At 42.7% G+C, this 21,673-nt stretch overlaps 1 protein-coding gene across 1 annotated transcript in view; it reads left to right on the top strand.

Annotated features, from left to right (window-relative positions):
* suclg2 (succinate-CoA ligase GDP-forming subunit beta) overlaps positions 1 to 21,673 on the top strand; it is a 305,557-nt gene that overhangs the window by 261,918 nt on the left and 21,966 nt on the right. The window contains 1 exon segment of the mRNA XM_084315807.1: positions 4,225 to 4,345. Coding sequence (XP_084171933.1) covers positions 4,225 to 4,345 — 121 coding nt within the window.

Raw genomic sequence — 21,673 nt, 5'->3', positions numbered from 1 at the left:
GGTAAATATTAACATGAAAGGCTGTGTGGAAAAGAAATGTATTTGCTGCTGCTTCAGAATTCTCCACGCTACATACTATATTGCATTGCAATTTTCAGTGTATCAGAATTAGAAAGGTCTTTATTGCCAAGCAGTTTACACATACAAGGAATTTAATTTGGTCGTTTGGTGCGACATTAACGGACAGACAATTACGGTAGAATAAGATAAAAGGTAGAATAAAATAAAATGGAATATAAACTAAATTAAAATAGAGGCACAATAGAATAGAATAGAATTATAAAATAAAATAGGCCAGGGCTGTACAATTGTGCACGGTGTGGTCAAGTATATACACTAATTAGAATAAAGATAACAATACATTGGGATGGAATAATAATTATGTCTGTTAGTATGCGAATACCGTATGTGAAAGAGATTTGAATGAATACTAAAACACCCAGCAGTAAGGAGCAGATGGCTGCTACGTGATCCTTTAAATCCCACAGTTCTTTGCATCAGGTCACTTCCTGATGAATCAATACCAAAGATTAAAAGCAACATCGCATTCACTTTAAACATTCACTAATATTTTACACTGTATTTCATCAATTTATTCTTAGACATTTGCACTCACTTCGGCATTACACCTATAGTATTTTAATTACTTTATTGTGAATACATTTGTGAATACCTCGTCTACCTATTTTTTTTTATATTTTAGTTTTGTATATTTTGTATAGTGTTTGTCTTTGTACTTCATACAGTAAAAAGTAAAAGAATAATCTCAGGAGGGTCATACAGAACCAAGCATTTCACTATAATATACATTTACATTATGTGACAAATAAAACAAAACATGAAAGTTGAAATTGAAGCATGGTTAGTGTGTTTGGCAGAACCAACACTATGCCCTCCTTAGTGTACAGCTAGCAAGTGGAAACGGCTGTGAGTGAACTGTTTTATTCTGCTGTTATGGCTGCTTCTTCCTGGGTGTTTGACAGTCCTCCAAGTATGTTGTATCAATGCGTGACATACTACTGTACATACAACTTGTATGTACAGTAGTACTTCACTCCATGTACTGAATAGTAAGCCCCAACAGTATGTGGTATGATATGCATATGTTACAGTATGTATATAGTACATATAAGGAATTCAGAAGCAGCTATTGTTGTTTATCAGCTTGATCTTACACTCGAAATATGACTTAAATTTACATTTAGATTTACATTTAGTCATTTAGCTGACGCTTTTATCCAAAGCGACTTACAAGTTCTGTACGACAAGCCATCAGGAAGAGCACAACTCTATCAGCTGAGTAACAATGTTCATCAAAGTGTTGAGTGCTACAGTGTAGGTTAGTTTATTAGGACAAGTGCATGACAGTATGGTTAGTTAGGGTTAGATTTTTTTTTTTTTTTTTTTTTTTAATTCGGATAATGGTTGAAGAAGTGAGTCTTTAGTCGACGGCGAAAGATTGGACGTGTTTCGGCTGTCCTAACTGGGGTGGGTAGTTCATTCCACCATTGTGGGGCAAGGACTGAGAATAGGCGACTTCTCTTTGATGACCCTCCCGGAGCTTGGATAGGAGTAGGTCTGAGGCGGCCAGAAGATGCAGAGCGTAGGGGTCTTGAGGGTGTGTAGTTAGAGACCATTGACCGGAGGTAGGCGGGAGCAGTTCCCTTTGCCGCACGGTATGCTAGGTCAAGGGCCTTGAAGCGGATTCGTGCAGCAATGGGGAGCCAGTGCAGGTCCCTAAGAAGTGGGGTGACATGGGCCGACTTCGGTAGGTTTGAGATCAGGCGGGCCGCTGCGTTCTGAATGAGTTGAAGAGGCTTAGTGGCAGTGGCCGGGAGGCCAGCGAGCAGTGCGTTGCAGTAGTCGAGGCGGGAGATGACTGTTGAGGTAAAATTGTTCAATGGTGAAAAAGAAAATTAAATAATTATCATCCGCTGTCTGATTCAAATGTATTGAGGGATGTTGGTCTCTGCTCTGTTAGCAGGAGAGACTAAATAATATGAAGGACCACTTTTAATAGTTCCCACTGACTCAAATTAACTTTATACAGTAAAGTCTTAAAATCTTCTAATATCCATCTGTTATATCTTGTTCATAATAATTTCGCATTTCTTTATTTGGCCATGTTTGTATTGATTGATTGATTGATTGAAAACTTTATTAACAGATTGCAGAATGGGTACAATACAGTACAGCTCAATACACACAATTGTTAAGGGAATGCAGACCAGAGAAAGACTTTTGTCTTGTTTACATCAGGGTCCCCCATTTTCAATTCATCAGGACATATATGACATACATGACATACAGATAGACAGTACTGCTACATCTATACATTTATGACATACCAGATTTGCAAATACAGTACTGTTTGTGATACAAAAAGAGTCCAGAAAAGAGAGTATATACATTTGATGTAAAAACTGTACATTGGAGGAGGTTGGATAGGTGGGGTGGGGTTGGGTGGGTGGGGGGGGGGGGGGGGGGGCTGTACATTGGAGGTGGGGGGGGGGGGGGGGGGGTTGGGTAGGAGGGAGGGGCGGGGGGGGGAACACTGTACAACTGTACAAGCAAAACTGTACATTGGAATATTGACAACCATACTTGGTAATTTACTGTACATTGGAGGGGGTTGGGTTAGGACATTTACAGGGGCCAGTTTCGAATTGCAGTCTCCCGTAGGTGTTCTTTGAGAGTGGTTTTGAAAGTGGGTAGTGATTCACATTCCTTTACAGCTTTGGGTAGGGCGTTCCACATTGATGTGGCATAATTGCGAAACGTGTTTAGTCCCTTGTTTGAGCTGAATCTGGGTTTAACATGATTTGTGGAGCTCCCTCTGGTGTTGTGATCGTGGTATTCACTGACCTTTGGGAAGTATTTTGACATGTACATGGGTACCTTGGTTGTGTAGTGTATCTTGTAGACCAGGCCCATTGCAAGTTGCTGTACTCTGTCGTCTACTCTAAGCCATCCTAGGTTGTCAAAGTGGGCAGGGGTGAGGTGGGTTCTAACTAAGCCTGCTACACTGCTATATAAATAAATATGCATATATTAGTTATCAATACATTTGCTCTTTATTTAGCCTTGTAAAAGTCCTCTCACATACTGTATCAAACATGTTATTTGCACATCAGCTCACACAATTTGTGATTGACTCACCAGATCAATGAGAAGGGTGTGCTTGACATGACGTGCATAACTCTGCAATGTTGTGTTGTATAGGAGATTCAGTCTTAAATCATTTTCCACATCCAGTTTGTGCCTGTATTTAGTTTTCATGCTGGTGAGGGTTGAGAACCCACACTCACATAGGTATGTTGTTGCAAAGGGCATTAAAGTCTTGACAGCTCCATTTCCCAAGGCAGGATGCTCTGCGTGCAGCGCTATCCAGAAATCTGGCAGTGGCTTCTGATTGAACTCCATTTTCACAGCCCCCCCTGTTTGGAAATGTAAAGGCCGTTTCACACAGGGAGCAGTAATTAATTTGCAATGAGAGGCCAGCGAATATTTTGGAGGCAAGGACAATCTGAGGGGCGGAGCGGCACGTGGGGGGCCGGGTGCGGTCCCGTGAAATTTGGGAATAGCTGACCTAGTGTCAAGACCTCCCCCACTGTAACTTGCTAATGGCTCTGTGGTCAGCTCTACTGGTCAGCTCTACTGATCAGCTATACTGGTCACTGGTCAGCTCTACTGATCAGCTCTACTGGTCAGCTCTACTGATCAGCTCTACTGGTCAGCTCTACTGGTCAGCTCTACTGGTCAGCTCTACTGGACACTCGCTGCTCTTCCATCCACAGACACCAATGCACACAAAATGAAAAGCGTTAAGCAGGGTTCGCACAAGGTCCTTGAAGTGCTTGATTTTTTACCAAAAAAAGTCAATGCCTGGTATTCCTTGAAAACAGCCCATTTTTAACAAGGTGCTTAAAAAGTCATTGAAATTCAAATCAACCATTCGCATTGATTGTTCATCCATGATGAAATTGTTCTGAACCAAGAAATATTTAAAGTGTAACCAATTGTCTGAAATTTGTTTTAAGCCATAAATATTGGATCAGATTTTTTTTTATATAAAAAACAGCATTTAAAAGTGAATTGTATCCTTTTAAATGCCCGTTTAAAATGAAAAATAGTGCTATGAAAAGTCCTTGAAAGTCCTTGAATTTCATTTTGCAATGTCTGTGGGAACCCTGATTAAGAGTCCCCTGTCCTCTGTCTGCTCAGGTGGAGGCCATCCTGGTCAACATTTTCGGGGGTATCGTCAACTGTGCCATCATCGCCAACGGCATCACCAAGGCCTGCCGAGAGCTGGAGCTCAGGGTGCCACTGGTGGTCAGACTAGAAGGTGAGTCAGCAGCACATGGAGGTGTCCGTTCACACTCTCCATTCAAAATGTAAGCCGTCATTGTCGTTTATTTGCTCATGTTAGAGAATTTACTCTCAATTGGCAATGGATGGTTTTGCTGTTTGTAAACGCGCTGCTCGAGCCAATCTGCAATAAAACATGACAGTCATTCCTCGAGCTGCTCTGGGAGTCATTCCTGTTGCTCTGGGAGTCATTCCTGTTGCTCTGGGAGTCATTCCTGTTGCTCTGGGAGTCATTCCTGTTGCTCTGGGAGTCATTCCTGTTGCTCTGGGAGTCATTCCTGTTGCTCTGGGAGTCATTCCTGTTGCTCTGGGAGTCATTCCTGTTGCTCTGGGAGTCATTACTCGAGCTGCTCTGGGAGTCATTCCTGTTGCTCTGGGAGAGTCATTCCTCAAGCTGCTCTGGAACGTATAATGGGGCTCTTTGAAGAAATCTCAGCACTCGCCTGAAAAAGAAAATGTCTGGATATCATGTTGTGTCATCGGTAAGTTTCCACTGCTGGACAGTAGGCGTGGGCAGCGGTCATCGGTGAGTGACAGGCTCACCTGCTGGATCGTGGGCGTGATCGAGTATTTACATCTCTAGCACCGCTAACGACTGGAAGATATTGTCTGCCCTGTTTTTCAGATCTGGATTTCATTCCCTTTTTGCCCTGTCGATGCACACACACACTCGCGCACACACACACACACACACTCACACACACTTGCACCCTGATACTGTACCTGACGTAGTGCCAAAAGATTTATTCAATATTTGAATTTCAAAACAATTAATCTCCTTAAATATTGGATTTGGAAGTGGATTGACCTCAATCCAAGCACATACGCACTCAAACAGACCCACCCTCTGCTCTGCCCTGTCTGACCCCATTAACTCACACTCTCCGCCCCCAGGACAAACGCCACATACATCATTCCTTCTATAATGCACGCCCCCCCAATGCTAGAACAATATCAAGACAATGACACTTCATCATCCAGCTTTATTACTCAAGACAAGCACATCTAGGACAATTACAGTACAGTTAGTTTGTATCTAGCATCCAGGCGGGGTGGGGGGCCTCCCATATTGGGACGATATTGGCTCCTCCCACAGACCGGAGACCACATGTGGTTTTGTTGACTAATTGATTAGTCTATTAAAAATGGCAAATCTGTAGAATTGTGATTCCCACTTGATTGTACCTCCATCTATGAATGCCATCATGCAGAGGGACCTTTTTAAATTGAGGGCTTATTAACTCATTGGGCGGCACGCCCTTTCCCCATCTGTACTCAATGGCGCCAGCGTTATTAACCATTTTAGCGATGTTTGCAGACCCATCGTGTGTTCTGTATTATAGCTATGGAGACAATAGTATGGCTCATTTGACAGGCATTGTTCATAGTCCATCACTGACTAATCAGTTAATTTTTACATACTGTAGTTTGTGCTCTATCTATTACATGCTAAACATCGGCCCTTTCCAAAATAATCCAGTCTTTTTTCATAGATCGCGAGATATGACGCGTTATATGCAATATGCCCAAATCGTTCTGGTTGATCGCCTGAGATCTCCGGCTGAGTGTTTAGAACAGGGATCAAAGGAAAAATATCAAAGGATCTAAAAATGAGATATAACGTTTTTGGCACTCAACGGTTGGCGGCGAAACACGAGATATTACGTTTTTGCCGCCCAATGAGTTAAATACCAAAGTACAGTGTCACTTGTGAATATGATGGTGATACCAAATATGTATCTGTAATTTCCCCATAAGACTAATGCCTGATAACTCTTTCTGCATAATCTTTTTAAACTGTAATACATTTGAAAATGGTAAATCTACAAAAAAAAACTTTATTGTTGAAGTTGAAATATAGTATTGTATCAGTCTATGTATAGTATTGTATATGTGTCTATGTATGTATCTACAATAGTGCTGAGTGGAAGCATCATATAGTACAGTAGTGCTGAGTGGAAGCATATAGTCCAGTAGTGCTGAGTGGAAGCATCATATAGTACAGTAGTGCTGAGTGGAAGCATCATATAGTACAGTAGTGCTGAGTGGAAGCATCATATAGTACAGTAGTGCTGAGTGGAAGCATCATATAGTACAGTAGTGCTGAGTGGAGGCATCATATAGTACAGTAGTGCTGAGTGGAAGCATCATATAGTACAGTAGTGCTGAGTGGAAGCATCATATAGTCCAGTAGTGCTGAGTGGAAGCATCATATAGTACAGTAGTGCTGAGTGGAAGCATCATATAGTACAGTAGTGCTGAGTGGAAGCATCATATAGTAGTGCTGAGTGGAAGCATCATATAGTACAGTAGTGCTGAGTGGAAGCATCATATAGTAGTGCTGAGTGGAAGCATCATATAGTACAGTAGTGCTGAGTGGAAGCATCATATAGTACAGTAGTGCTGAGTGGAAGCATTGTATAGTACAGTAGTGCTGAGTGGAAGCATCATATAATACAGTAGTGCTGAGTGGAAGCATTATATAGTACAGTAGTGCTGAGTGGAAGCATCATATAGTACAGTAGTGCTGAGTGGAAGCATCATATAGTCCAGTAGTGCTGAGTGGAAGCATCATATAATACAGTAGTGCTGAGTGGAAGCATTATATAGTACAGTAGTGCTGAGTGGAAGCATCATATAGTACAGTAGTGCTGAGTGGGAGCATCATATAGTCCAGTAGTGCTGAGTGGAAGCATCATATAGTACAGTAGTGCTGAGTGGAAGCATCATATAGTACAGTAGTGCTGAGTGGAAGCATCATATAGTACAGTAGTGCTGAGTGGAAGCATTGTATAGTACAGTAGTGCTGAGTGGAAGCATCATAGTACAGTAGTACTGAGTGGAAGCATCATATAGTACAGTAGTGCTGAGTGGAAGCATCATATAGTAGTGCTGAGTGGAAGCATCATATAGTACAGTAGTACTGAGTGGAAGCATCATATAGTACAGTAGTGCTGAGTGGAAGCATCATATAGTACAGTAGTGCTGAGTGGAAGCATCATATAGTACAGTAGTGCTGAGTGGAGGCATCATATAGTACAGTAGTGCTGAGTGGAAGCATCATATAGTACAGTAGTGCTGAGTGGAAGCATCATATAGTACAGTAGTGCTGAGTGGAAGCATCATATAATATAGTAGTGCTGAGTGGAAGCATCATATCGTATAGTAGTGCTGAGTGGAAGCATCATATAGTCCAGTAGTGCTGAGTGGAAGCATCATATAGTCCAGTAGTTAGTGCTGAGTGGAAGCATCATATCGTACAGTAGTGCTGAGTGGAAGCATCATATAGTCCAGTAGTTAGTGCTGAGTGGAAGCATCATATAGTACAGTAGTGCTGAGTGGAAGCATCATATAGTCCAGTAGTTAGTGCTGAGTGGAAGCATCATATCGTATAGTAGTGCTGAGTGGAAGCATCATATAGTCCAGTAGTGCTGAGTGGAAGCATTGTATAGTACAGTAGTGCTGAGTGGAAGCATCATATAGTCCAGTAGTGCTGAGTGGAAGCATCATATAATACAGTAGTGCTGAGTGGAAGCATTATATAGTACAGTAGTGCTGAGTGGAAGCATCATATAGTACAGTAGTGCTGAGTGGGAGCATCATATAGTCCAGTAGTGCTGAGTGGAAGCATCATATAGTACAGTAGTGCTGAGTGGAAGCATCATATAGTACAGTAGTGCTGAGTGGAAGCATCATATAGTACAGTAGTGCTGAGTGGAAGCATTGTATAGTACAGTAGTGCTGAGTGGAAGCATCATAGTACAGTAGTACTGAGTGGAAGCATCATATAGTACAGTAGTGCTGAGTGGAAGCATCATATAGTAGTGCTGAGTGGAAGCATCATATAGTACAGTAGTACTGAGTGGAAGCATCATATAGTACAGTAGTGCTGAGTGGAAGCACCATATAGTACAGTAGTGCTGAGTGGAAGCATCATATAGTACAGTAGTGCTGAGTGGAGGCATCATATAGTACAGTAGTGCTGAGTGGAAGCATCATATAGTACAGTAGTGCTGAGTGGAAGCATTATATAGTACAGTAGTGCTGAGTGGAAGCATCATATAATATAGTAGTGCTGAGTGGAAGCATCATATCGTATAGTAGTGCTGAGTGGAAGCATCATATAGTCCAGTAGTGCTGAGTGGAAGCATCATATAGTCCAGTAGTTAGTGCTGAGTGGAAGCATCATATCGTACAGTAGTGCTGAGTGGAAGCATCATATAGTCCAGTAGTTAGTGCTGAGTGGAAGCATCATATAGTACAGTAGTGCTGAGTGGAAGCATCATATAGTCCAGTAGTTAGTGCTGAGTGGAAGCATCATATAGTACAGTAGTGCTGAGTGGAAGCATCATATAGTCCAGTAGTTAGTGCTGAGTGGAAGCATCATATCGTATAGTAGTGCTGAGTGGAAGCATCATATAGTACAGTAGTGCTGAGTGGAAGCATCATATCGTATAGTAGTGCTGAGTGGAAGCATCATATAGTCCAGTAGTGCTGAGTGGAAGCATCATATAGTACAGTAGTGCTGAGTGGAAGCATCATATAGTACAGTAGTGCTGAGTGGAAGCATCACATAGTCCAGTAGTGCTGAGTGGAAGCATCATATAGTACAGTAGTTAGTGCTGAGTGGAGGCATCATATAGTACAGTAGTGCTGAGTGGAAGCATCATATAGTACAGTAGTGCTGAGTGGAAGCATCATATAGTCCAGTAGTGCTGAGTGGAAGCACCATATAGTACAGTAGTTAGTGCTGAGTGGAAGCATCATATAGTCCAGTAGTGCTGAGTGGAAGCATCATATAGTACAGTAGTGCTGAGTGGAAGCATCATATCGTACAGTAGTGCTGAGTGGAAGCATCATATAGTACAGTAGTGCTGAGTGGAAGCATCATATAGTACAGTAGTGCTGAGTGGAAGCATCATATAGTACAGTAGTGCTGAGTGGAAGCATCATATAGTACAGTAGTGCTGAGTGGAAGCATCATATAGTCCAGTAGTGCTGAGTGGAAGCATCATATAGTACAGTAGTTAGTGCTGAGTGGAAGCATCATATAGTCCAGTAGTGCTGAGTGGAAGCAGCATATAGTACAGTAGTGCTGAGTGGAAGCATCATATAGTACAGTAGTGCTGAGTGGAAGCATCATATAGTACAGTAGTGCTGAGTGGAAGCATCATAATAGTACAGTAGTGCTGAGTGGAAGCATCATATAGTACCGTAGTGCTGAGTGGAGGCATCATATAGTACAGTAGTGCTGAGTGGAAGCATCATATAGTACAGTAGTGCTGAGTGGAAGCATCATATAGTACAGTAGTGCTGAGTGGAAGCATCATATAGTACAGTAGTGCTGAGTGGAAGCATCATATAGTACCGTAGTGCTGAGTGGAAGCATCATATAGTACAGTAGTGCTGAGTGGAAGCATCATATAGTACAGTAGTGTTCTCCATTTCCCTGGAAGAAGAACAGTGGGATATTCCTCACATGTGTCACGTTCCGCCGCTTTCGTTGTTAGAGCAGCATAACAATGGAGACGGAGCTGATTGGCTCACCTTTCAACTGCTAATGAGGCCGTCTCAAGTTCCAAGTGTGTGTTGTGTGTGTGTGTGTGTGTGTTGTGTGTGTGCATGTTGTGGGTGTGTGTTTGTGCGCTGCAGTGTGTGTGTGGCAGTGGCGCCTCCCGGAGGCGCAGGGCCAGCTGGTGGTCAGGAACCTGCTGAGTGGTGTCCTTAGAAGAGAGCAGGGGACACTATAGAAGAGCCCTTAGCACTTCACACACACACACACACACACACACACACACACACACACACACACACACACACTGCAGTGTAGGTTGTTATATTTACACACACAGCACACCCAGGTTTTCATATGGGTGTTTCTGGGGCAGAGCTTGGTGTGTAAAGGTCATGTAGTTCAGGAAGGACGTTGCTATTCACAGCACACTTTGGCCCCGTCCACACGAACGCTGGGTTTAATGTAACCGTGATTGTATGTGCGCAGTTGCACTGTTCGGCCACACACAACCGGGGATTTGCTACACTGCAACCGCGGTCTTTGAAACCGGTGGCCAGGGTGGAGTTGTGCGGTTTTGCAGTTGCGTGTGGGCATAGCAACCGAGGTTATTCCCAGTGTTTACAGCAGAGCTGTCGCAATTATTCCCCATGTTCACGGCAGACCGCGGGGTAGAGAGATTAGAGCAGAGCCAACTACACCAGTGTTTACAGCAGAGTTGTCCCAAGTAGCGTTATATGAAAATGATTGTAACAAACTTTTGTTCAAAACGTATCGTCTGTGTTGAAGAGTGTTGTGATCGACTGATGTCTGTTGACGCTCAGAGTAAACATGTAGCTGCAGCTAAACTAAACTCATGTGTTGTCAAGTTATTGTTATAAGGAACCCAGTCCAGACTGCATCCCCTTAACAATTGTTTGTATTGAGCCGTATTGTATTGTACCCATTCTGCAATGTGTTAAATAACGTTTGCATCCATTCATTATACTAGCGTTAACGTTACATTATTACGTTAGCATTTAAGCTATATACTATACATAGAGAATGCCATTGACATTAGCATGTAGCTAACAACACCGGAGATCTTTTTTGTGAGACTAAACTATCCGCTCTTGGTGGTAAATTGTGTTGCTGATGGTTTTGTTTCATCAACAAAATGAGAGGCAGAACACAGTGAATGTATCCGTTTGTTTATTGCAGTTTCTTTCTTTGCTGAAAATATATGTTCCGTTGGCAAAATGATCAATAGGGTCCAGCTGTGCTTCTAAACAGGAAGTTTACTTCTTCTTCTTCAGTAAATTAATGGCAGATCGCGACCCAACAGGAAGTTTAGTGAGCGTTCAGTCTTTTCTGATTGGTTGAAATGGCCTTCATGTCTGAACAACATCGCCGCCTACTGCTTTGGCATTGTATTACATTGTACTAAATGTATCGGTTGCTGGGTTCCAGCTCTGCCCCGTGAGTACGCAGTTATACACGGTTGTCCACCTGTGTTCACCGTGTGGACGGAGTTTTATTTTTTCAAACTTCGGTCATATTAAATCCAAACTCTCGTGTGGACAGGGCCTTTGATGTGTTTATTGTGGCTAGTGTTGTTTTTTTCTTGTGGCAGTTAGGTGTAATTCGGATTTAGTTTTTTCCATATCTCTCTTTTTTTGTCTCAGCCCTAAAACCACTGTTAAAAGCTGTACTGTGTCGTTTTCTTTTTTAATTTATGTTGAAGGGGGGTTAACGGGGCCGGACTGGGGAAATAATTCATACCGGGAGATATAGCGCGAAATATAGCCCCAATCAGGCCACTTTTTAAGTGGGGGGTCTGGGGGTCCCCCACCCGGAATTTTTTTGTTACAAAGACTTAATTTCCTGCATTCAGGTGAATTTTAGTGCATGTGAATCACAAACTAATGAGCCAACAATTGCTTAGTACAATGTACTGTTATGGACCTCAAATAAAACTGTTGTGGCACTAGCAATGCTACTCTCTCCACCTTCAAAAAGAAAAAAGCAAGAGCACAACATATTTTTCTATTTACTATTATAATACAGTTAACCACTCTCTCCTGTAAGGGCCTTTCTTTTTCTTTGTTTTATCCCTCTCTCCTCCACCCTTTCTCTTTCTTCCACTGTCCATCTTGACATCAACGTTAATTGACTTTCGCTCTACTGTATCTCTCCCGAGTCCCTCACTACCTGGCTCACTGCCTGGCTGTTATTCTGCATCTGAGTGCCGTCTGCCATTCCATTCGCCGCCTCCGCTGTCAATCAGTTGTATCGCCTGGTCCCGCCTCCACCAATCACAAGCGGCAGCACGGCTCCATTGTGTGTGTGTGATCCGCGTGAGGGAGAGAGTCAGATAGTTCTCCAACTCTGTCGCAGACAGTGAAATCCTGGTTGTTCCCCACCCACCTAGGTTATCTAACTATCGCGCCGCGCCGCCGCCACAACTAGAAACAATGGCCTGGCAAAAAAATAAAATTATAATAATAATAAAAAAAAAAAAAAATCTTTTTTGTTTTATTTTATTTTATTTTATCTGTGCAGGCCAGGCCACGTGAAAACTCCCGGTGCTCCCGATGGCCAGTCCGGGCCTGGGGGTTAACCTATGAAAAGTCCAAATAAAGTATGATTTATCTTAGGTACTGCATATATAAAGTATCAAAAGAGAATTATTTTCAAACATTTGTAACTAATTATTGTGGAGGTCCTTTATCTTCCCCAAACTACAGTACAAGGTGCAGCTTTAATTTATTGGTGATAAAAGTATAGTGTCTGTTAACATTCAGCCTGTTGTTTCCTAGGAGGTTGTTTCCACCCCCTGTTTGATTGTGAACTAAATATCTTGTGTTGAGTGGAAGCATCATATAGTACAGTAGTGCTGAGTGGAAGCATCATATAGTACAGTAGTGCTGAGTGGAAGCATCATATAGTACAGTAGTGCTGAGTGGAAGCATCATATAGTACAGTAGTGCTGAGTGGAAGCATCATATAGTACAGTAGTGCTGAGTGGAGGCATCATATAGTCCAGTAGTGCTGAGTGGAAGCATCATATAGTCCAGTAGTGCTGAGTGGAAGCATCATATAGTCCAGTAGTGCTGAGTGGAAGCATCATATAGTACAGTAGTGCTGAGTGGAAGCATCATATAGTCCAGTAGTGCTGAGTGGAAGCATCATATAGTCCAGTAGTGCTGAGTGGAAGCATCATATAGTACAGTAGTGCTGAGTGGAAGCATCATATAGTACAGTAGTGCTGAGTGGAAGCATCATATAGTACAGTAGTGTTGAGTGGAAGCATCATATAGTACAGTAGTGCTGAGTGGAAGTATCATATAGTAGTGCTGAGTGGAAGCATCGTATAGTACAGTAGTGCTGAGTGGAAGCATCATATAGTAGTGCTGAGTGGAGGCATCATATAGTACAGTAGTGCTGAGTGGAAGCATCATATAGTAGTGCTGAGTGGAAGCATCATATAGTACAGTAGTGCTGAGTGGAAGCATCATATAGTACAGTAGTGCTGAGTGGAAGCTGTATATAGTACAGTAGTGCTGAGTGGAGGCATCATATAGTACAGTAGTGCTGAGTGGAAGCATCATATAGTACAGTAGTGCTGAGTGGAGGCATCATATAGTCCAGTAGTGCTGAGTGGAAGCATCATATAGTACAGTAGTGCTGAGTGGAAGCATCATATAGTACAGTAGTGCTGAGTGGAAGCATCGTATAGTAGTGCTGAGTGGAAGCATCATATAGTACAGTAGTGCTGAGTGGAAGCATCATATAGTACAGTAGTGCTGAGTGGATGCATCATATAGTACAGTAGTGCTGAGTGGACACATCATATAGTACAGTAGTGCTGAGTGGATGCATTGTATAGTAGTGCTGAGTGGAAGCATCATATAGTACAGTAGTGCTGAGTGGAAGCAGTACAGTAGTGCTGAGTGGAAGCATCCTATAGTCCAGTAGTGCTGAGTGGAAGCATCATATAGTACAGTAGTGTTGAGTGGAAGCATCATATAGTACAGTAGTGCTGAGTGGAAGCATCATATAGTCCAGTAGTGCTGAGTGGAAGCATCATATAGTACAGTAGTGCTGAGTGGAAGCATCATATAGTACAGTAGTGTTGAGTGGAAGCATCATGTAGTACAGTAGTGCTGAGTGGAAGCATCATATAGTACAGTAGTGCTGAGTGGAAGCATCATATAGTAGTGCTGAGTGGAAGCATCATATAGTACTGTAGTGCTGAGTGGAAGCATCATATAGTAGTGCTGAGTGGAAGCATCATATAGTCCAGTAGTGCTGAGTGGAAGCATCATATAGTACAGTAGTGCTGAGTGGAAGCAATAGTGTTGAGTGGAAGCATCATATAGTACAGTAGTGCTGAGTGGAAGCATCATATAGTACAGTAGTGCTGAGTGGAAGCATCATATAGTACAGTAGTGCTGAGTGGAAGCATCATATTGTACAGTAGTGCTGAGTGGAGGCATCATATAATACAGTAGTGCTGAGTGGAAGCATCATATAGTACAGTAGTGCTGAGTGGAAGCATCATATAGTACAGTAGTGCTGAGTGGAAGCATCATATAGTACAGTAGTGCTGAGTGGAGGCATCATATAGTACAGTAGTGCTGAGTGGAAGCATCATATAGTACAGTAGTGCTGAGTGGAGGCATCATATAGTACAGTAGTGCTGAGTGGAAGCATCATATAGTACAGTAGTGCTGAGTGGAAGCATCATATAGTACAGTAGTGCTGAGTGGAAGCATCATATAGTACAGTAGTGCTGAGTGGAAGCATCATATAGTACAGTAGTGCTGAGTGGAAGCATCATATAGTACAGTAGTGCTGAGTGGAAGCATCATATAGTACAGTAGTGTTCTCCATTTCCCTGGAAGAACAGTGGGATATTCCTCACATGTGTCACGTTCCGCCGCTTTCGTTGTTAGAGCAGCATAACAATGGAGACGGAGCTGATTGGCTCACCTTTCAACTGGCGACGCTAATGAGGCCGTCTCAAGTTCCAAGTGTGTGTTGTGTGTGTGTGTGTGTTGTGTGTGTGCATGTTGTGGGTGTGTGTTTGTGCGCTGCAGTGTGTGTGTGGCAGTGGCGCCTCCCGGAGGCGCAGGGCCAGCTGGTGGTCAGGAACCTGCTGAGTGGTGTCCTTAGAAGAGAGCAGGGGACACTATAGAAGAGCCCTTAGCACTTCACACACACACACACACACACACACACACACACACACACACACACACACACACACACACACACACACTGCTGTGTAGGTTGTTATATTTACACACACAGCACACCCAGGTTTTCATATGGGTGTTTCTGGGGCAGAGCTTGGTGTGTAAAGGTCATGTAGTTCAGGAAGGACGTTGCTATTCACAGCACACTTTGACGTGGCTCGTGTTCTATGTGGCTAGTGTTGTTTTTTTCTTGTGGCAGTTAGGTGTAATTCGGATTAAGTTTTTTCCATATCTCTCTTTTTTTGTCTCAGCCCTAAAACCACTGTTAAAAGCTGTACTGTGTCGTTTTCTTTTTTAATTTATGTTGAAGGGGGGTTAACAGGGCCGGACTGGGGAAATAATTCATACCGGGAGATATAGCGCGAAATATAGCCCCAGTCAGGCCACTTTTTAAGCGGGGGGTCTGGGGGTCCCTCACCAGGAATTTTTTTGTTACAAAGACTTAATTTCCTGCATTCTGGTGAATTTTAGTGCATGTGAATCACAAACTAATGAGCCAACAATTGCTTAGTACAATGTACTGTTATGGACCTCAAATAAAACTGTTGTGGCACTAGCAATGCTTCTCTCTCCACCTTCAAAAAGAAAAAAGCAAGAGCACAACATATTTTTCTATTTACTATTATAATACAGTTAACCACTCTCTCCTGTAAGGGCCTTTCTTTTTCTTTGTTTTATCCCTCTCTCCTCCACCCTCTCTCTTTCTTCCACTGTCCATCTTGACATCAACGTTAATTGACTTTCGCTCTACTGTATCTCTCCCGAGTCCCTCACTACCTGGCTCACTGCCTGGCTGTTATTCTGCATCTGAGTGCCGTCTGCCATTCCATTCGCCGCCTCCGCTGTCAATCAGTTGTATCGCCTGGTCCCGCCTCCACCAATCACAAGCGGCAGCACGGCTCCATTGTGTGTGTGATCCGCGTGAGGGAGAGAGTCAGATAGTTCTCCAACTCTGTCGCAGACAGTGAAATCCTGGTTGTTCCCCACCCACCTAGGTTATCTAACTATCGTGCCGCGCCGCCGCCACAACTAGAAACAATGGCCTGGCAATTTTTTTTTTAAATAATAATAATAAAAAAAAGATTTTTCTTTTTCTTTTTTGTTTTATATAATTTTTATTTTTTATCTGTGCAGGCCAGGCCACCGGGAAAACTCCCGGTGCTCCCGATGGCCAGTCCGGGCCTGGGGGTTAACCTATGAAAAGTCCAAATAAAGTATGATTTATCTTAGGTACTGCATATATAAAGTATCAAAAGAGAATTATTTTCAAACATTTGTAACTAATTATTGTGGAGGTCCTTTATCTTCCCCAAACTACAGTACAAGGTGCAGCTTTAATTTATTGGTGATAAAAGTATAGTGTCTGTTAACATTCAGCCTGTTGTTTCCTAGGAGTTTGTTTCCACCCCCTGTTTGATTGTGAACTAAATATCTTGTGTTGAGTGGAAGCATCATATAGTACAGTAGTGCTGAGTGGAAGCATCATATAGTACAGTAGTGCTGAGTGGAAGCATCATATAGTACAGTAGTGCTGAGTGGAAGCATCATATAGTACAGTAGTGCTGAGTGGAAGCATCATATAGTACAGTAGTGCTGAGTGGAAGCATCATATGGTACAGTAGTGCTGAGTGGAAGCATCATATAGTACAGTAGTGCTGAGTGGAAGCATCATATAGTACAGTAGTGCTGAGTGGAAGCATCATATAGTACAGTAGTGCTGAGTGGAAGCATCATAGTACAGTAGTGCTGAGTGGATGCATTGTATAGTAGTGCTGAGTGGAAGCATCATATAGTACAGTAGTGCTGAGTGGAAGCATCATATAGTACAGTAGTGCTGAGTGGAAGCATCATATAGTACAGTAGTGCTGAGTGGAAGCATCATATAGTACAGTAGTGCTGAGTGGAAGCATCATATAGTACAGTAGTGCTGAGTGGAAGCATCATATAGTACAGTAGTGCTAAGTGGAAGCATCATATAGTACAGTAGTGCTAAGTGGAAGCATCATATAGTCCAGTAGTGCTGAGTGGAAGCATCATATAGTCCAGTAGTGCTGAGTGGAAGCATCATATAGTACAGTAGTGCTGAGTGGAAGCATTGTATAGTACAGTAGTGCTGAGTGGATGCATTGTATAGTACAGTAGTGCTGAGTGGAAGCATCATATAGTACAGTAGTGCTGAGTGGAAGCATCATATAGTACAGTAGTGCTGAGTGGAAGCATCATATAGTACAGTAGTGCTGAGTGGAGGCATCATATAGTACAGTAGTGCTGAGTGGAAGCATCATATAGTCCAGTAGTGCTGAGTGGAAGCATCATATAGTAGTGCTGAGTGGAAGCATCATATAGTACAGTAGTGCTGAGTGGAAGCATCGTATAGTACAGTAGTGCTGAGTGGAAGCATCATATAGTCCAGTAGTGCTGAGTGGAAGCATCATATAGTACAGTAGTGCTGAGTGGAAGCATCATATAGTACAGTAGTGCTGAGTGGAAGCATCATATAGTAGTGCTGAGTGGAAGCATCATATAGTACAGTAGTGCTGAGTGGAAGCATCATATAGTACAGTAGTGCTGAGTGGAAGCATCATATAGTCCAGTAGTGCTGAGTGGAAGCATCATATAGTAGTGATGAGTGGAAGCATCATATGGTACAGTAGTGTTGAGTGGAAGCAGCATATAGTAGTGCTGAGTGGAAGCATCATATGGTACAGTAGTGCTGAGTGGAAGCATCATATAGTACAGTAGTGTTGAGTGGAAGCATCATATAGTAGTGCTGAGTGGAAGCAGCATATGGTACAGTAGTGCTGAGTGGAAGCATCATATAGTACAGTAGTGTTGAGTGGAAGCATCATATGGTACAGTAGTGCTGAGTGGAAGCATCATATTATAGTAGTATGGAGTGGAAGCGTCATTATACTGTAGTACAATAGTGCTGAGTGGAAGCATCACATGGTACAGTAGTGCTTAGGGATGCCCCGATCGATCGGCCACCGATCGTTATCGGCCGATAATCAGTATAAATATGCGATCGGGGAATTCCGATAATGAGTCATATTCGCCGATCGCGGAAACTGATCAAGTGGATATCTCACTCGCTTGTCTCAGACGCACAGGACCTGCAAACTGCTCCTCCTCCCTAGCCCCGCCCGTACCCGTGTAGAGTTTGTAAACACAGAGGAGGCGGACCTCCTCTGCTGAGTCTAGATAGTGCATTCGACCTGAGCTAATGTTAGCTACCTAGCTATCGTTACTGTTTAAACAAAATTACCCAGTCAACTATTCACTTTTAGTAGGCATTGTCTAACGGTATTTAGCCGGCTAGCTACTGATAGCTCCGGATATCAACAAATGCCCCAGGAAGTCTAGTAGTCCATGTTGATATCTCCGTTAGCGTGCGTTAGCTTGCGTTAGCTGACGTTAGTTCACAGTTCAAAACGAAATGTCCGATTGAACTAAATAGTTGTCTTAACGTCATCTAGCCGGCTAGCAGTAGCTACAGATAGCTCCTGATATCAATGTCTTATAACATTGATTGAATGCGTATTCGAGCTGAGGGCTTGCTGAATGTGACAGTAGTAACGTTATACCAATAGGGCCCAGCTGCAGCGCCGGAGAATCCTTTTTGGAGCTGGAGGCTACTAGAGTACACAGACAGTGGCGCGGTTTGCAGATAGCGAGCATTTTGACTTGTTGCGTGGTGGCGATGTCTCGCAGATAATACAAGTACAAGTCTAATTATATAATATATATATTTTATATAAAAAAAAAATTATATAAAATAATTTTTAATTTCTTTTTAATCAAAAACGATCGGTATCGGATCGGTATCGGCCGATATGGCTCACGACGATCGGTGATCGGTATCGGTGGCAAAAAACGTGATCGGGGCATCCCTACTGCTGAGTGTTCTCCATGTCACAGTGCTGAGTGCATCCTCGTTGTTTGTATCCGGGGGAACATCAAATACATTACAATGTGTTCCTTCCTAATGTCCCGTGTCCTCCAGCAGGGGTGGTAATTCAGTCACTGTGGTGTCCTACTGCAGCTGAATGAATATAGAGATGACACCGCAGCACGCCCGTATCCTAAAGCCAAACTGTAATTAGGGGGGAGGAAGATGACTCCAAACGATTGAAAACATTGTATCTTATATCATCGTAAATCAAAAACGTAATCTATTTGAGACAGGGGGAGCCCCCTAGAAGATGCTTTGTTGTGTTTATAAATATGTATTCAAAACTAAATTGCAGTTCTTGCACTTGTCAACAATAGTGAAACAGCATCCTTCCCGGCAGCTTTCTAGCTCCATCTTCCTGCGACACGATATTGATCAGAGGAGGGTTGTTCGTTTATTCAGTCATGAAAATATATTATAGTTGTCTGTTTTGTTTTTCCTCACTTTTCTCAGATTTCCCTCCCAAACTATGGTACAGATTTAATGTGTTGTATACAGTACAAATATTGATACAGTATTGTGACGCTTTCCCCCATAATATATATTATATTATTTTCACAGTACTTTTTCCTGACCTTTAATGAAAGACCACACATAACACAATTTCAACCCTGTAGCAGATGAAGATACATTTAACTGCATGTTGACTTTGTTTATTTTCTACCCTTGTAGAATCCTGGAAGCATGAATACAAGTGCTAGGATTTCACGAAAAACGAAAGAAAGTAAACTCTTTGACTTTGTAAACCGATGTGATTTATTTTTACTGTGCAATATATCACATTATTTATAGTATTGACAATATATCACAATTGTATTTTATCGCCAGATTATTGCATACAGACTTTCCTGTTTGTAAGTAATGATAGCATTTATAGGCAAAACGATGCTTCTCAAAACCAAACTGCACACAAGACTTCAGAGACGATCCGAATGCAAGCAATACAACATCTGATTGACCAGTCTATGCATCCCGGAGTGTGTCCCCTAAAGATGCTGGCGGTTTGGTTTTGGCCAAGATGACATTGATGAGAACAATGTGCTATACATAACATAACATACTTCTTGTTACTTGGTCTGTATGATGTACAGTACTGTCCACACAACCCTGGTTACATTTAGCCTTTATAGTAGTTGTACTCATAATAGTACAATAATCAAACAAATGATCATCAGAAAGTGCCTAATTCAGATCCTGTAGCTCATTAACATATCAACCACACATCCTCTTGAGCTTCCTCACCACTCGACCCTGACTCCCAGACACACTGAGCCCAGAGGGTCACGTCGCGGTTGCCGGGAGGTTTGACCACTTTCTCTTGGCCCAAGGCTAATCCAGGATTTAGCCGGGAGTCATTACATCCTGGGCCTCACACTGGAGGGGGGGGGGGTATAGGGGGGATGGGGTTGAGGGGCGGGGGGGGGGGGGGGGCACAATCATTCAACTAAGCTAGGTAGGTTGACTGCAGGGCGCTTAAAATGGCCCAGCATTCTTCAACTGGATCAGAGCGGATTAACTGGCACACTTTTAATTGGCATGGCTTTTTAAAAACGGGTGAGGGTTGCATTGGGAGAGGGGTCTGTATTCCCCTGTTTGGATAGGTAGGGTGTTGGCCTGTGAGTTGATTTTAAAAGCCTCCTTAAGACCCACCTTTTCTCCCCGGCTTTCGACACCATGTAGCTTGTTGACTTTATGATTTTATTGTGTTATTGTTGTAAGGTTTTGTTACTGTGTCCTTTGCTTTTAAATACTTTTAAGTACTCCTATCTATTTTTTTTTTTTATTGTTGCCTATGTTTATCTTTTCTTCCCTTTTTAGCACTCTTGTTCTTTTATCTATTTTTAGTGCTGCTTATAGTTTTTTTTTAGTATGCTGCCTCTGTACAGCACGTTGTTAAAGCGCTTTATAAATAAAGTTGGATTGGATTGACTGGTTGACAGTGTTTACTGGTAACGTGTTACAGTAATAATATTACTTTTCCCAGTAATTGGTTAATAGTGTAACTGTAACTGAGGGGTACAATTCCCTGACTGTATTAATCAAGTACTGATATCATTGAATCACTACCGACTTGTACATTGCTGGCCAACACCGTACAGAGGTATTCTAGATGACGACACTTCACAATAACACGGTTTTCCACACAGAATACTAGTTTACAATATTTATTACACAAAGGGGAATATTAGATTACATTACTTTGTCACTTTAGATGCGCTTATAAGGCAAATAGAATGTGCAGGTAAATCAATAATGGATATTAAGTAATTATCTAGGGATCTTCTGGGAAAGGGTGTACTACCGGTTGTAAGCCAGCAGAGGGGGCCAAAGCTCTATGCAAGTCCAGGGTTCAAGGGGGTGATGTCACCCCTGTGGCAGCGGGGATAAGCAACCTGGTCCCAGGATGCGCGCCGTGTAGGTGAGAGCCGTGGAGTCTCTGCTCCGGCAGAGATGGGCTCGAGTGGAGGTCCTCACGGTAGATGTAAATCCCACAGTAGCAGTGGGGTAGGCGGTTCTCTGTTCCAGCAGCTTGGTCAAAGCAATGAAGAATAATCCTTGCCCGGAGAGTGGCACTGCCGGTGGGGTGTAAGTCCTCCGTGG

The sequence above is a fragment of the Notolepis coatsorum genome (genome assembly GCF_963971535.1).
Source record: "Notolepis coatsorum genome assembly, chromosome: 6".
Lineage (NCBI taxonomy): Eukaryota > Metazoa > Chordata > Actinopteri > Aulopiformes > Paralepididae > Notolepis > Notolepis coatsorum.
This window is presented reverse-complemented; position numbering and strand designations above follow the sequence as displayed.